The sequence below is a fragment of the Dendropsophus ebraccatus genome, chromosome 8, assembly GCF_027789765.1.
Source record: "Dendropsophus ebraccatus isolate aDenEbr1 chromosome 8, aDenEbr1.pat, whole genome shotgun sequence".
NCBI lineage: Eukaryota > Metazoa > Chordata > Amphibia > Anura > Hylidae > Dendropsophus > Dendropsophus ebraccatus.
This window is the reverse complement of record NC_091461.1, coordinates 91201931-91219060: the sequence shown is the minus strand read 5'-3', so window position 1 is coordinate 91219060 and position 17130 is coordinate 91201931. Positions and strand designations below refer to the sequence as shown.

Here is a 17130-nt window from a genome sequence, read left to right as displayed (position 1 = left end):
CCCTCCCACTCTGTATACTCCCCTCTTACAGCACAAAGCCCGTGCAGAACATCTCATTGCAGCACCTGCTGCTTCCATTCCCTGGAAGCTCCTCTGGCTGAGGCATTCATTCTGTGGCCATTGGTTTGGGCTGACCTAGAGGGGGTGGGGCCTAGACCTTTTGGCTGGCCTGTTCCAATGGCCATCATGGGGTGGGGCCTATGCACTGATGATGTCACGGGGGCCACCTGTAGCGGGGGCGGGGCTAAGTGGCACTTTGCCTGTAAAGCCCCGCCCAAATAGTACAATCCACAGATGATAAAAGATCACTTTTTACCCGAACAAGCACCATGAAGGTATAAAAACTGCAAAATATACCCTTTACACCTGTGTAGAGAAGTCATAATGCAAAAAGGGGGTGACAGTGTCACTTTAGATCAGTCAGCAGGAAAACTGCCACTTTAGAGGATCTAATTACCTATTTAACAAATTCACCAAAACCCGATCTTAGGCCATGGTTACATGGCGTGAGACACCGGCTGCTCCATGACCCGGCCAGTGTCAGAGAAGATCATCCCGGCCAGTAGCTACAGTACCGGATGCGGGCGCAACTGTGTGTGCCCGTAACCAAATTCCCTGCTGCACACAATCCAGCCGCACGCTCCATTTTGTACACTGACAGGTTCACTGAAAACTGACATGGGAGTTTCTTGCGGCGCCGCTAGGGATCCCGACCACAACACCCATGCCGATCAGCTGTTCAGCACCAGCACTATTCAGTGAACAGGGCTGGAAGTAGTGTAGAGGCCAAACCTGGTTACTACAGTTAAGCTACCGTTTACTTGAACAGGAGGCTGAGCTGCAGTTATACTGGACTGTTAACTATGTACTGTGTAGGTGCTGAGCATCAGAAGTGGCTGGTGTTTGCATCCCTTCTGTCAGTGACTGAGGAGCTATCCTGTGGTCACCAACCTTTTCACATTTTCAAGATAAGTTGTTATGTGTGAATATTTTATTTGCCATTTTCACTAGGTTTCCCCTTAGCAGGCTCCTGAACCAATGGGGGATAACCAGCTGCTTTGTCTCCCATACACTGTACACAAACTCTTCCCAGTCACTCTTTAGCAGACCCTCAAAAGCAGCAACAGCATAGAGGACATTATACAGCAGTACTAAGCATTCTAAATAGAGATGAGCGAACCTCGAGCATGCTCGAGTCTATCCGAACCTAATCAATCAGCATTTGATTGGCAGTGGCTGCTGAAGTTGGATAAAGCTCTAAGGTTGTCTGGAAAACATGGATACAGCCAATGACTATATCTATGTTTTCCATATAGCCTTAGGGCTTTCTCCAACTTCAGCAGCCACCGCTAATCAAATGCCGAACGCTGGGGTTCGGATGGACTCGAGCATGCTCGAGGTTCAATCATCTCTAATTCTAAACACTGGTTAACACTTTTTTAGCAGCTTCCATGTGTTTCTCTCTGCAGCTTACTCCTCCATTGACCATGTGCATGTTGTAACCTCATTCCTCAACAAGCAGACTTGGCTAAAGACAAATGATTAGACATTTTGGTAACTAAGTTTTGGAGGGATGAAGGGAACCTGTTATGTAGAGAAAGAGGCATTTTCCTCTTTTATAATTAGACAGCTTGGCTGTCAGCCTGTCTGGCTGCTGCACTTGAACTCGACTCCTAATGCCTTGATGCAGTCCTGGGAGAAGTTCCCATGGCTGCATCCAGCTTTTCCAGGCACCTGGAGCTGAGTTGAAGTGCAGCAGCCTGACAAGCAAGCTGACAGCCAAGCTTTACGAAGACCTGTCAGCTGGGATGCCATGGCGGAGCCCGCCCGACCCCCCGGTGGGCCCGGCACATGTCACTAGAGATGAGCGAACCTGGAGCATGCTCGAGTCCATCCGAACCCGAACTTTCGGCATTTGATTAGCGGTGGCTGCTGATGTTGGATAAAGCCCTAAGGCTATGTAGAAAACATGGATATAGTCACTGGCTGTATCCATGTTTTCCAGACAACCTTAGAGCTTTATTCAAGTTCAGCAGCCACCGCTATTCAAATGCCAAAGTTCGGGTTCGGATGGACTTGAACCCGAACCCGGTTCGCTCATCTCTACATGTAACACTTCTTAGAAGTCCCGGTCCCTGGGCAAAGAAATCACGCCCTGAAGCTGAGCCCATGCGTTATGCAAAGCAGTAGAGAGGAGTCCGACGTCCATAGAAAATGACTGGAGCAGTCCTAGAGCGGGACTTCTAGGGAGGTTGACGTATGCCGGGCTCCAGTGAGGGGTTGGGCGACTTTTATCACGGCTGACAGGTTCCCTTTAACATAGCCCTTTGCTTCGTTTATACTGTAAATTTGCTCATCTCTAAATATAGTCTTTCCTATATTTGCTTGTACAGTTGATTTATGCAAAGTTTAGATGGTGCCTTAAAAATTTGAAGGTGACTTGGGGCACACACTAGAGCTGTTTCAACATAAAAGTCTAAAAGTTTTGGTCCAACATGTCTGTTACACTCAGTGCTCCGACTAGATTCACCGTAACAAGTCGTCTTTTTGATGAGTTTTTCACAGTATAGAACGCTTTAGGGTATGTTCACATGAGGCAAATACATTGCAGATGTATGGGCAGAAATACTGCAGGGTATTACAGTACCAGCAAAGTGAGTAAGATTTGGAATCACATGGAAACTTACCTGTGATGGAGATCTGAATGCACAGAATGTCACCATGTTGCACACACTAGAGTTTTAATGCAGATTTAGCCCACTAACTGCAATAAGGTACCAGATATGCAATTTCCTGATAAATCACTTGTGTTAAATTAACAATTCTTTCATTAGGGCCTGGTCACACTACAGAATCCACGCAGATAGGCTCGGGAGGATTCCGTGCACGCTCCTGCTCTGAATCTGTCTGAATAGAATGGAGCCTATAGAAGGGGCACGGAATCTGTTGGAGCTTATCTGCTCAGATTCCGTAGTGTTAACGCGCCCGTTAAGTAGTATTTTTTGATCTTTCCCCCAACTAACTTCAGATTATGGTAATATCATTACGAGACATGAGTCTCAATATAAAGTGCTAAAATGAGTAAGCGTGACCTCAGATGGAAAGAAAAGTAGGGGCTAGATGACCCAAAGGCTGTCACTGTTCATATAGCTGACTTTTCATACCTTCATATATAATCTAGACCTTTGCTAGCTGTAATCTGTAGGATCTGACACCTCTAATGGTCTGGGAATAATAAAATTCTAAAGTTCAACGTGATGCTGTAGTCAACCTTTGGAGTGGAGTTTATTGCACCCACTGGATGAATACTATCTGTGTACAAGTTCATTTCTATATGTTCTACAACAACTCAAAAAAACATTGTTCTAAGCAAAAAATAAAATTCACAAACATAAACCAACATTTGCTTCTGTTCAAGAGCTGTAGAGACAGTAAGCTGCAGCTCAGACTTCTGAATTTTATCAGGAACCGACTCCAACTCCTTCATAAATGGCCAGTCAGACACAATAGCTCAGCAGCTTCTTCCTAATGTCCTACATGATCCTGGGGCAACTTCTGAGTGAAAAAGGCAAAGATATAAAGCAAATTCTCCTGTGTGTGGACAGTGGATGCAGCCAGTCTCCAGCCTCCATGTCCTGAACAACTGAAAACGACACTAGATGGAGCAGGTGGTTATTTCCTGCTGACAATCTTCTATGTTTCTAACTAAATATTCACCATACACAAAAGATAACTTCTAACAATGCCAGATACCTGTTATATAAATAGTGCCATAGTGGCCCCACAGGAACTACCCACTCAGCCAGTCAGTGACTGCAGCTGTGTCCCACCTCACTCATTGTCTGGCTGAGTGGGCATTTCTCAGTGAAGTCATGACATCACAGGATTGGGACCCCCGTGGGGACCATGAGCTGTAACACTGCACTGTGGGGGCATGGGGACGAGTAAATCAGACTTCTTTATTATGATTATACCACCTTCGCCCCTGGATTTTTCCTTGTAGCCCAGAATACACCTTTAATTTCTGCCTCTGTCTCTCAAACACACAGAGCCTGGTGCAGCCATAGCACACACTTATCCCAGAGAAAAAACAACACTGAGGACAAAGTTTACTGCTACACAACTTATGGCTTCTCCTCCTCCTCCCTTTTCTATATTACAGAAGATATCTTCATATTACACTGCTGCTCATATACAATCATCCAGCATCCTGGAAGAGAACAGCACAGAACTCCCACCTCACAATGGACTCTTCCAGCTCAGAAACAAACTGCCAAATGGTGACCTCCAACTTTTCCCGACCACCCTTATCGAATAGGAACAGTGCTTTACTACTGATTTATTACTGATTATGTGCACACTAAGGAATCCGAGTGGAACACCCAATGCAGATTCCACAGCTCGCCTACGCTAGCATGTCTGCCTGTGCCATAGACTCCATTTTATGCACAGGCCGATGCTGACGTCCGCCTGAAGAATGAACCTGTTTATTCTTCGGGCGGGCAGAAAAATCTACCTGACCATAGAATAAAGTCTATAACACCGGCGGAGATGCACGCATGCACGAAATCCGCGTTGGGTGATCCATCCACATTCCTTAGTGTGCACATACCCATATGGAGGAAATACTCAACCCTCTGTAACTAAATGTATACGAGAAAGTGTTTATAATATATATATATATATATATATATATATATATATATATATATATATATATATATATATATATATATATATAGTGTCCCTAGATTAATAAAACATACTATCTTAATGAAGAATATTTATAAAATTTATATGAAAACTCATATAGCCAAAAGTAGCTCTGACTTTACGACTCCACAGCCCTGGTTCAGGTGGTATCAGGAAGTGGAGATCAGGAAGGACCATTCACTACTGAAATGACAGCAACAGAGGATCAGGAAGGTAACAAAATTATGAACATATTTTATTTGACACACATTTTTTAACAGATAATGCTTCTGTTGCCTTTATGAAGTTAAATCCTTTGTCAGTTCCATGCTGTCCACACATGCCATTATGTTTTCTATTTATGTCTATTGTTTCATATGAAGAACCCAGGTTGTCTCAAGCTGCTGTTATAACCATCACATCCACATGTGGTGGATTAATATCAGTAGCATAATAAGCTTTATACAAGGTCACTATATTCATTCTGTAGACCACACTAAGGGCGCATTTACATATTCCATCAATAAGGTCCGAACACGGAAGATGTTCCGTAGACCGAATTCACAGACTGCAATTGTTCAAAACTACACGGTACTGACACAGCTTTTTCAGTACAGTAATTTGAAGATTTAAACAGCTGCGGCAACATGTATCATTATGATGCCAGGAGGTCCATGAATCGCATGCACGGTCTGCATCAACGAAACATGTGAATGCGCTACAACTACATATGGATTTTAGGTGATGCTGGGTAAGTAATAAATACCATAATCCTCTGCTCTGTAGAATATTTTTAAGGAAACTAGAAAACTAAGCAATAAGTTTGGTCTGAGTTTTGCTTTAAAGCAAATGTACCATCAGGTACATTCGCTTTAACACGACCTACGGATAGATCAGTGGCGCAAGGGAAGCCGGTGTGGCGGTCCATTTTTTTGGTTCTTGTGTACGGCGGCGTTCTATCCACAGGTACCGGGCCAGGGCTGAAGCACTGGCGGTGGGCCGGCCCGTCCCCAGTGAGAGAAAATCCCCTCCCCTCTATGACACGGCTCCATTAGAATCAATGGAGCTGCATCATAGAGGGGCGGGGAATTCCTCCCACTGGGGGGGGGGGCCTACCTCCAGTGCTTCAGCCCCGGCCTGGTACCCGGGGATAGAATGGCGCGGTACATGGGAACTGGGCCGCAATTCAAAAAATGGGCCGCGGCAACAGCGCCGATCTATCTGTGGGTCATGTTAAAGCAAATGTACCTGATGGTACATTCGCTTTAATAACACATACAAGTCTAGATATATATGCGCTGAAAATGGTATGGGAGATAGGTTGGGTTGGGTCAACCTCAGCATCTTCAGAATGAGATTGGTTTTCATTCCTCGTAATATAATATAATGCATGTGGAGGACAAAAAACAGATTAAACAGAACAGAACCTGGAATAAAATTCACCTACGTTACAATGCCTCTTGGTGGATTAACCCTTTATATTGCTTGCATTCTACAACAGAATACTGATTTTTCTAGTCCAGTCACAGAACAGTCGCAGTGTCCTCGTTCTGTGAGTGAGTCTTCTGATGTTTAATAAGTTCGGAGTTAGTGATGAAACATGTCGAGCACTCTGGGCAGGTATACACTTTACCCATTGAGTGAGTCTTATGGTGACTTAGTAGGTTGGAATGACGTCTGAAACACTTGCCACATTCCGAACAGCAATGCGGCTTCTCGCCAGTGTGTATTTTGTTGTGGTCAATAAGGTTGGATACTCGTGAAAATCTTCTTCCACATTCCAGACAAGGGTATGGTTTCTCACCTGTGTGAATTCTCTCATGTTTAACAAGTTCGGACTTGCTGATAAAACATTTCCCGCAGTCGCAGCAGGAGAAGGGCCTCTGTCCGCTGTGGATTCGTTGGTGACTTATTAGATTGGAATTCAACTTAAAGCTTTTGCCACATTCAAGGCAAGAATACGGCCTCTCCTCCGTGTGAATCTTCTGATGCCGAAGGAGATGCGACTTGTATGGAAAATTCTTGCCACATTCTACACATATGAAGCACATGGAATCTTTCTTCTTAAATTTGCTGTCGCCTGTAGCGTACATCCATGCTGGTAATGGATCGTCAATGAGTTTTCCTTCATCACCTGAGATCGGTTCTTCTTTAACAGAAGAATATTGATCTTTAGGTGCATAAGTGTCCGCGTAGTGTTGGGGGTCTGTGCACATTTCTGTGGTATTGTCATTTTTATCCAACATGGATTCATCTTTAGTATGAAAACATATATATGGTGAATGGTTGGAGGGTGAGCAGAGTTCAGTGTTCGAGACGCTTTCTCCACCATCTGAGACAGATTCCTCCTTAACAAGAGGGGGCGAGTATCGTTTATGCTGTGTCCTGGCATACATCTTAGTCTTGGCAGGACATGCTTCTTTACCTGAAGCTGGTGTCTGCATAGCATTCTCTGTACTGTCAATATCTGGGGCATCCGTTGAGTATTTTGCAGTTTCTATGTCATCCTGTGACGAAATGGGGGAGGGAGACGCTCCCGACTGTTCCGTATCATCAGAAAAATCTGTTGGGAGAGAAATACATTGTGGTAAGTAGTAAGAAGTGCTGCAACACATGGCACACATATGAAAGCTTTTCACCAGGTTGTGCTACTAGACAGGGAACAGAGCCATCTGATTCCAGCCCTGTTCTAGAAGTACTATGGGCACTGAACAGCTGATCTGCAAGAATGCCAGATTAGACACCCCAATAAACAGAATATGTTACCAGTTGCTTTTCCTGAAAAACCTCTTACCAAAAATGTTAATAGAAGTCTTCTTACTGCAAATATCCATCTTATAAGCATTACAGATTTACATACTTAATAATACTTTCTGAAATCTCTTACCTGCTGAAGTGTGGCTTTCATGAGTCTCCATCCCCACTTTGTTGTCGACATTCTTGCATCCTTCTAAATACTCCCACTCCTCCACTGAAGAATCGCTATTTTCATCTTCAAACTTTTTGGAGACCTGACAAAGATATGGTCATCATCGATGAGACACTGTATACTCTTATGTCCATTTATTTATCTGTGACATCAACATGTACTTATTTGGTCCTGCTAAATCGTGAAAAAACGCATAGGGATCCCTTCACTGGTCATCTCCAGCCGCACGCCCCCTAATTATTATTCTCCCAAAAACTATGCGACCAGCCAAACATTGAGTCTAAAGGCCTATTAGAAGGCTTGATAATCACGCCGCCAGGGCTGCATAAACATCGCCAGTGATGTTCGTGCAGCTCTTTCCTTTAAATCAGCCATCAGGCATGCATGTCTTATTACACAGAGAGATGTGTGGCCAAGTGAAGGATTATTTTTTGAGAAACATCGATCAGCCTATGAGCAAGTGTTTGCTTGCTTGTTGGTTCTAATACTCAGGAAGATATCGGCTTGATTTGCCAGATAATTTCTCTGTGTAATCAGGCCTTTATATACAGGGAAGTACTAATCTACTGCACTGATAAACACTGTATACTAGCGCACTAACACTGGAATATAATCAAAGATAGCTTTGACTTTTTTTATTATTCTCTATACTCATACGACCCTTTTCTACTTTTAAGGGGGTATCCTCCTGAGGTAAAATGAATGTTGAATTGTCCCCCTGACTAACAATTTGTTCCATACTTGTTATTATCTATTAGTCTCCATCCCCCAGTTCTGAGCTGCTGCTTTCTTCTGAAGATACAAAAACTGTGTGTGAGGTGTTCTCACCATCTCCCATTCCTCCCTCCCGAAACGGCTCATGTAAACAGCATCCCTGGCCATCTGGCTCTGCACTCTGTAATGACAGGAGGATTCATCTGAGGTGAACTTGCTTGTGATCTTACTGTGCTTAACCCTCCTAGTATTACAGAGTGCAGAGACAGACAGCCAGCAACGCTGTTTTACATGAGCTATCTCAGAAAGGGGACAGGGTTTCAGAGCGGAGACAGAGTGGACAGCTCACGCACAGCTTTTTGTGTCTTTAGCACAAAGCAGCAGGCTCAGAACTGGGGGAAGGTGGCTGAAAAGATAACAAGCAAGTATGAAACTAACTCTTAGTCTATTGGGGGGGTGGGGGATTCAATATGAATTTTTCCTGACCAGAATACGCCTTTAATATCATGCAAAATCAATATATCCCACACAACAAGCGGCTACATATTGATATAAAATACCATAAAAAACACAGAACACAGTTGGGAGACATTGCACAAATTACTAGCCAACCAAGTAGGACCAACTATGTGGCAAAAATACTAGAGGCGCTCCAAACACCCATAACACAGACTAAGGAGATAAGTCACAAATGTGAAGAGCAAATATAAATACAAGATCCTAATGAAGAAATAAAGGGCTGGTGTGCAGATGCCACTCTGATCACGTGTCACCACTATGGTGTGCTGGCATAATGCAGTGTACACAGTTTCATGCTTTCTCACTACACTGCTCTATGAATGTATAACCACAGAATGCAGCTTCCCTCACCTTTCCGGTTAGCAGATAAATGATCTTGTTGGCGAGTTCTAGGATCTTCTCATCGTTTCCTTCCTGCGCCAGTGAGTGAGGTGGAGATTCCCTAGTGGGGCTCTGGGTCCCTCTCCATCCCCCTGACATGCCTGGTCGACTTCTAGATGTCACATGCTTTCTAGACTTCTTCATTGGTCCATAGTCCTAAATATTTTTATAAACATAAGAGTTATGTCATATGAAATAATCATGTCCATGTTTAATAAGGAGGTACAGGAAATGTTATGTATCTCTCACCTCCCCAGTTAGCAGGTATATGATCTCCAAGGTAAGCTTTAATAGGCTTTCAGTCATGTGACTTCTGTCCGTGTCCATCCCCATTCAGTCAGGTTGACAGCCTTTGTAGTGTATGATCCAGTTACACAGGACTTTAGATACAGGTCCCCTATTAGGTTTAAGTTTAATAACGTTAACAGTGAAATCCCAAAACATGTTTTATAGAGTTCAGATTCAGTATTTATGACTTGAGATGATGTAAAAATAAAAATTAATACTCCCCGCCCCCCGGATTCCTTGCAGGTTGCAGCCTGACGTCATCTATCCCTGATCGTCTACGCTTTTTCCTGATGGTGTGGAGACCAGTCTCAGCAAGAACTCCCCACTAAAAGATGCTTCTACTGCCAGTAACTAGCTGAGCAGGCAGTACTTGCAGAGACTGGGAGTAGGAAGAAGCTGTGAATAGATGATGACAGGCCGGGAGCTGGCGGAAAGGTTAGGCGAGTATGACTTTTTTTTCCCCACCCCTGGAAATAAAGTTACATGGTCCTGTAATAAGAGGTAAATGACAGGAATAGAGCACAATAAGCCACCTACAATATAACCATGCACACAGGCACTAGATAACAGCTCCATAAGCAACAACAGACTTTGGTATACAATGAATGCTTGTTTGCTTATGCTGATGAGAGTTGTAGTACTGCAGTAACTGTAGAGTCACACATTATGGATCACTGTCTTGAGGTAGTTCTGGGCGCCATAGACTTATATAGCAGGAAGGCTCTGTGTGTCCTGTCTGAAGACTCAGTACCATATACATTACACCAGCTCCACAGGCCGCCATACTGCGGGGTAATACACAGCCAGGGGCCGCCACCTGACCCCGCACCGTCTCACCTCCTCAGGGTCGGACTGTGAAGTCAGCGATCGAGTGGAACACCAGTTACTTCCGGAGAGGAGTCGCGCTTCTGATGACGTCATCCTGAGAAGGGCGTGTATGGAGAGGACTTCCGGTGTGTACTTGCTGCCGGTTCTTCCTTTCGCAGTTTGTATGGCGTTATGCGCGCTGCCTCAGCACCAAGCCTAAGCTATGGTGTTAGTATGAGGCTACGGATGGACCATCCTAGCAGTGTAACCCCAGGCCCGCTCTCTAGCCTGACACAGCTGCTCAGAGTTCGTGGTCAGGCACGGCTTAAAGGGCTACTCCCGCCATTTATGTTTTTTTTTTACAATGGGGCTGTAGAAAAAATAATAAAAAATATAATATTCTAATCTACAACACTCCCACCGGGTTCCCTGCTGAAGCGAGCCGCCACCACTCCTCCTGACACTGACAGCCCCTCAGCCAATCACTGTTCGCCTCAGCTTCCCGCTTCAGTCAGTGATTGGCTGAGCAGGCTGTTACTGGCTAGGAGTCCGTCCCAGAGGGGGCAGCTGACGCGTGCAGTGGGGGAGCACTATGGGTGAGTATGGGTTATTTTGTATGCAGTCCCAGCATTATATCAAAAAGTATAAATGCCCACAGCCCTTTAATTTTGTGCTGTTAGGTTTAATCCTAATCTGAACCTAAGCGTTATGGTTGGCGCTGATCTTTTGCGCACACAACGAACAAGCACCATATACAATATTATACTCACATCATCCTGTGAGATGATAGGTTTTTTACATGTAGATGTTTTTAAAGGGGTATTCTGGAGAAATAAAATTATTTTTTACATTTCTTTTATTAAGTAATATAACTTTATTAAATAAAATATAAAAAAAAAATTAACACATGCAGCATTAGTGATACACAGCTTCGCCTAATGTCTATTCTAGTGCATATTAGCATTAGGCTCTGTTCACACGGAGCAAAACTGGCAGTCGGTGGGAGGCTTGGCTGCCTCCTCTCTCCACACTGAATAATGGACATGTCATTATGATAGGGAGGCTGGTGGGATTCCGACAGTTTTGCTCTATGTGAACAGAGCCTGACATTGTAACTGGGGAAGCAGGCTGTATCAGGAGCAATGTAGGCACTGCAGAGAGAAGTGGAGCGAGCAGTGACTGACAGTTATCACCAGTTTTTCTATGCCACTGCTGCTTTAAAGTGACTGTACCACCAGGCCCAGGCTGAAGCACTGGAGGCGGGCCGACCCACCCGTAGTGGGAGGAAACCCCCTCCCTTCTATGATAGGGTTCCATTAATTCTAATGGAGTCACGTCATGGAGGGGCGGGGGTTTCCCACTGGGGGTGGGTCGGCCTGCCTCCAGTGCTTCAGCCTGGGCCTGGTGGTACAGTCACTTTAACCCCTTAAGGTCAAAGCCTATTTTCGTTTTTGCGCTTTTGCTTATTCCATTTTAAGTTTAAAAGTCCATAGCGCTTGCATTTTTTCACCTAGAGACGTATATGAGTGCTTATTTTTTGCGAAACCAATTGTACTTTGTAATGACAGGCATTGTTTTGCCATAACATATGCTGTGAAACCGGAAAAAAATCATTTGCGCTGTCAAATTGAAAAAAAAAAGAATTTGTTTTGATTTCGGGGAGTTTTGCATTTACGCCGTTCGTCCTATGGTAAAACTGACTTGTTATGCATGTTCCTCAAGTCGTTACGATTACTATGATATATAACATGTATAACTTATATTGTATCTGATGGCCTGTAAAAAATTCAAACCATTGTTAACAAATATACGTTCCTTAAAATCGCTCCATTCCCAGGCTTATAGCGCTTTTATCCTTTGGTCTATGGGGCTGTGTCAGGTGTCATTTTTTGCGCCATGATGCGTTCTTTCTATCGGTACCTTGATTGCGCATATACGACTTTTTGATCGTTTTTTATTACATTTTTTCTGGATTTGATGCGACCAAAAATGCGAAATTTTGCACTTTGGAATTTTTTTGCGCAGACGCCGTTTACCGTGCGAGATCAGGAATGTGATTAATTAATAGTTCGGGCGATTACGCGCGGCGATACTAAATATGTTTATTTATTTATTAATTTATATTTATAAAATGGGAAAAGGGGGGTGATTTGGACTTTTATTAGGGGAGGGGATTTTTTATTAATAAAAACACTTTTTTACTTTTTTTTTTACTGTAACTAGAAGCCCCCCTGGGGGACTTGTATATAGACAGCACTGATCTCTCATAGAGATCAATGCTGTGTATATACACAGCAAAGATCGATTAGATCGGTCATAGATTACTATGGCCTGCTGCAGGCCATAGCAATCTATTGCCGAGCCGGGATCAGCGTCATTCCGACGCTGAGGCCCGGCACGGGCAGAAGAACGGATCTCCCCCCCGCGATCGCATCGCGGGGGGGAGATCCGAGCCACTAGACACCAGGGATAGTGTGTACAAAGCCTCTAAGTGCAGCTGTCAGGTTTGACAGCTGCACTTAGAGGCTTAATTAGCCGGCGCGGCAACGGGACCCGCGCCGGCTAATAGAGGCACTGCCCGGCTGCACGTGTCAGCCGGGATCAGCGCCGTTCAGAGCGGTGAACACCCCGAGCGGCACCATGACGTATCAGATACGTCATGGGTCGCTAAGGGGTTAAAGGGGTAGTGCGGCACTAAGAAATTATTCACAAAATAACACTTATTACAAAGTTATACAACTTTGTAATGTATGTTATGTATGTGAATCTCCCCCTTCCCCGTGTTTCCCCCCACCCACACCAGACCCGGAAGTGTAGTGTACCATACATACCTGACGCGCGTCGTCCCCCGTCCCCGATCTTCTGTCAACAACGTAATCTTCAGGGGTGGTGATCCCTACCTATTGGGAGGTATTGATCAAGGTAGTGGATATTGCCTGTGGCAGAATACCTGTGTTTCCCCAATAGTTAAAACGTAACTTTTATTAGAATAACTTAAGATAAATCACCAGGTGTGTGACATATATTACAGTGCTCAAATAAAATAGGTGTATAGCTGCTTTCTTCCTCAAAAGTATCACATAGGGCTAATAAGACTGAGCTGTTATACTTGCAGTCGTTATCCTTGTATTGTAGATCGGCTGACACATGTCCAAACTCTACTCAGGATTGCAAGTTGTGCGCAGTTGGTGTATTGCGGTAACACCGCTATAGTGATTATTGGTGATACACCACACTGCACTCACATTGATTATCCGGCGTTCTGTCCGGTATGTCTTAGTGTGTGAGTGAACGGTCTTAACCAGTGCGCAGGGTCTCTGCGGTATCACCGCAGCAATGAGACTCGTGTCGCGCTTGTATGTACCGTTCGTACGTACAGTAGGTATTGCTCAGTATGCTAGCACCAGGTTCGGGTGCGATCGTACCATGCGTGGTGAGCACTAGTAGGACCACTGTCCTGAATACTGTGCTCGATCGTCCCTTGGTGACTAGCCCTGGCTTCTATCTCCGTACGATTCTAAGCTCAGTCTATTAGATGTCAGCAGAGTTTGTAGGCTAACAACACCTAGTCTAAAAATGCCATGCCGTTCCTCCTGACTAGTTTCGTCAGATCCCTGACGTTATCAAAGTACATTGGCAATTGCGCGTCAGGTATGTATGGTACACTACACTTCCGGGTCTGGTGTGGGTGGGGGGAAACACGGGGAAGGGGGCGATTCACATACATAACATACATTACAAAGTTGTATAACTTTGTAATGTGTGTTAGTTTGTGAATAATTTCTTAGCGCCGCACTACCCCTTTAAGGCAAATCCCCACAAACTGCTGGTGGTGTTCTTTAGTGCTGATCACAGGGTCTGTATGTCTGCTGAAGGCAGAATTTGGGATAAAAACAACTACTATTTCAGCAGAAGGGTGTCAATGAGGCAGGACCTTGAGTATCTGTTGTCTAGCTTCTGGACTGCAGCATTAACAGCAGATGTGAAGAAGTAGTAGCAGACGGCACTCACCAATTCAGATGTGATTCTTTATTTCTCACATCGTGTAAAGGTAAAACCACAGCTTGCGGGGACGCCAGCGCCTACAATTAGGTACCCGAGTGTAGGTGCTGGCGTTCCCACGAGCTGCGGTTGAGTGCCGCCAGCTACTTCTCCTTCGCTTTGGCTTTACGTGATGTCTTGGCTATGAGGACTGAGCACCGCTAATGTGATCAGCTCTTTGCCCACCTATGCCGCTGCACTCTTGCTGATAGGACTGTATGCAGTGCCGACTACTTTGTCTTTGGTCTATGGTCCATCATTAACACACCTAGGGCACGGATGCTCTAGGCCCCGCCTTATTGACACCCTGCCACAAGAATAAAAGTAGTTTTTTTCCCCCTGAATACCAGCTCCAGCAGACATACAGACCCTAGGACCAGCCATGCAAAGAGAAGCATCAAAGAACTGTATGGTCGATTTGAGGGGGCATCCTGAACAGGATTTGTCTACCCGTATCCTTCCACATTAGCACAGACCCATTCATTTAGAATAGGAGACTCATGCCGCAAATGCGAGCTGTAGAATGAATGGCGCGCCAGTTTACTGTGGATGCATCTGTGGGTCCGCAAATGTAGATAGGATAAGCATATTTGTGGCAGAGTGCACAGTAAACACATCACCAAAAACATAATTTTATTCCTTCCCACGACGTATGCTAATGCCTATAAGTGGACGGCCCTTCTGTCTTTTTCCCTCAGCTGTGACTAGTTAGCATGAAACACCCTATGCCTGGTTAGGCGGTAATAAGCATATGTTTTCAGGGGTTAGCTGCCAGTGTGAAACGCATGAGATCTATGTAATGACAGATTGAGTAGTATAATGCTGGGTTTACACGTAGCGATAATTCGCTCGATCGTACGATGAACGCTTTCGAAGTAATTTTTTAAAACAACGATCAGCGTTTAGACGGAACTATATGTCGTACGGAAAAACATTAATTACTCATCGGTAATTGTTTTTCTGTGAGCCCATGACAGCACCATTTTGATCTTACGTTCTTTAATCATCGTTCGCAAAAAAAATCGCAGATCATTCTGCATAAACAGCCGTTCACCGATTTAACCTATGTGCGAGATAGGCTCAAGCGATCGCAAAACAATTTTTCCCTATTCGCCCTATGACAGCACCCCTGGAGAGCATCCTTCCCAAGAGACAGGAAACAGCTGCCAAGGATGAATGCTTTAAAAGGGGCAGGACCGACCCCAAACTCCAGTTCACAGCAAGTTTCAAGGAGTCTAGAAGAAAACAGAGCTCTGCTCTCCAGCAGAGAAAAATTTTTCCCCTCGACGGAGAAAAAAATCTTATATGCCCCAATCCGGGCAAAAAGAAAAGAAGCTAAGGTTCAAATTTATCTTCATTTTTCCCTACTTCTTTACAATTACTAGTTATTTTTATCAAAATATGTATTTGTATATGTTTTTTTTTGTTGTTGTTGTGTGGGTGGGTATTATGAGGGGTGCTGTCATGGACTCACAGAAAAACAATTATCGGTGAGTAATTAACGTTTTCCCTATTCGCCCTATGACAGCACCCCTGGAGACTAGAATAGGCTTTTTATTAGGGAGGGACTACTGCATGAAGTACCTTTCTACCAAAAGAAAGGTCCTCTGACCCTGGAAGCTGAAGTCTATAGTGCTTAACCCCTTAGCGACCCATGACGTATCTGATACGTCATGGTGCCGCTCGGGGTGTTCAGAGCGGCGCTGATCCCGGCTGACACGTGCAGCCGGGCAGGGCCTCTATTAGCCGGCGCGGGTCCCGTTGCCGCGCCGGCTAATTAAGCCTCTAAGTGCAGCTGTCAAACCTGACAGCTTCACTTAGAGGCTTCAGACCTCACGTCCCTGGTGTCTAGATGCGATCGCGGGGGGGAGATCCGTTCTTCTGCCCGTGCCGGGCCTCAGCGTCGGAATGACGCTGATCCCGGCTCGGCAATAGATTGCTATGGCCTGCAGCAGGCCATAGTAATCTATGACCGATCTAATCGATCTTTGCTGTGTATATACACAGCATTGATCTCTATGAGAGATCAGTGCTGTCTATATACAAGTCCCCCAGGGGGACTTCTAGTTACAGTAAAAAAAAAAAAAGTAAAAAAGTGTTTTTATTAATAAAAAAATCCCCTCCCCTAATAAAAGTCCAAATCACCCCCCTTTTCCCATTTTATAAATATAAATTAATAAATAAATAAATAAACATATTTAGTATCGCCGCGCGCGTAATCGACCGAACTATTAATCACATTCCTGATCTCGCACGGTAAACGGCGTCAGCGCAAAAAAAATTCCAAAGTGCTAAATTGCGCATTTTTGGTCGCATCAAATCCAGAAAAAATTTAATAAAAAACGATCAAAAAGTCGTATATGCGCAATCAAGGTACCGATAGAAAGAACTCATCATGGCGCAAAAAATGACACCTCACACAGCCCCATAGACCAAAGGATAAAAGCGCTATAAGCCTGGGAATGGAGCGATTTTAAGGAACGTATATTTGTTAACAATGGTTTGAATTTTTTACAGGCCATCCGATACAATATAAGTTATACATGTTATATATCATAGTAATCGTAACGACTTGAGGAACATGCATAACAAGTCAGTTTTACCATAGGACGGACGGCGTAAATGCAAAACTCCCCGAAATCAAAACAAATTAGTTTTTTTTTCAATTTGACAGCGCAAATGATTTTTTTCCGGTTTCGCAGCATATGTTATGGAAAAATAATGCCTGTCATTGCAAAGTACAATTGGTTTCGCAAAAA

At 44.4% G+C, this 17130-nt stretch overlaps 1 protein-coding gene across 3 annotated transcripts; it reads right to left on the bottom strand.

The window, feature by feature from the left end:
* Positions 1-4930: 4930 nt before the first annotated feature.
* Positions 4931-10448, bottom strand: LOC138799592 (oocyte zinc finger protein XlCOF8.4-like). Of its 3 annotated transcripts, none has more exons than XM_069981011.1 (5): positions 10361-10448; positions 9485-9632; positions 9206-9391; positions 7580-7703; positions 4931-7255 (listed from the first exon to the last, which is right to left on the bottom strand). In XM_069981011.1, exons 2-5 carry the CDS (start codon positions 9566-9568, stop codon positions 6216-6218), a joined length of 1434 nt encoding a protein of 477 aa, XP_069837112.1. In that variant the 5' UTR covers positions 9569-9632; positions 10361-10448; the 3' UTR covers positions 4931-6215. The 3 variants fall into 3 exon arrangements, with proteins under 3 accessions (XP_069837112.1, XP_069837113.1, XP_069837114.1); XM_069981012.1 differs by lacking the exon at positions 10361-10448 and adding an exon at positions 10275-10358; XM_069981013.1 differs by lacking the exon at positions 10361-10448 and adding an exon at positions 10287-10307.
* Positions 10449-17130: the final 6682 nt, after the last annotated feature.

Coding starts and splice junctions, on each gene's coding strand:
- LOC138799592 (XM_069981011.1), bottom strand. CDS start 9,568: ATGGGGATGGACACGGACAGAAGTCACATGACTGAAAGCCTATTAAAG. Junction 7,704..9,205: donor TTTATCTGCTAACCGGAAAG/GTGAGGGAAGCT, acceptor TATCTTTGTCAG/GTCTCCAAAAAGTTTGAAGA. Junction 7,256..7,579: donor TGAAAGCCACACTTCAGCAG/GTAAGAGATTTC, acceptor CTCTCCCAACAG/ATTTTTCTGATGATACGGAA.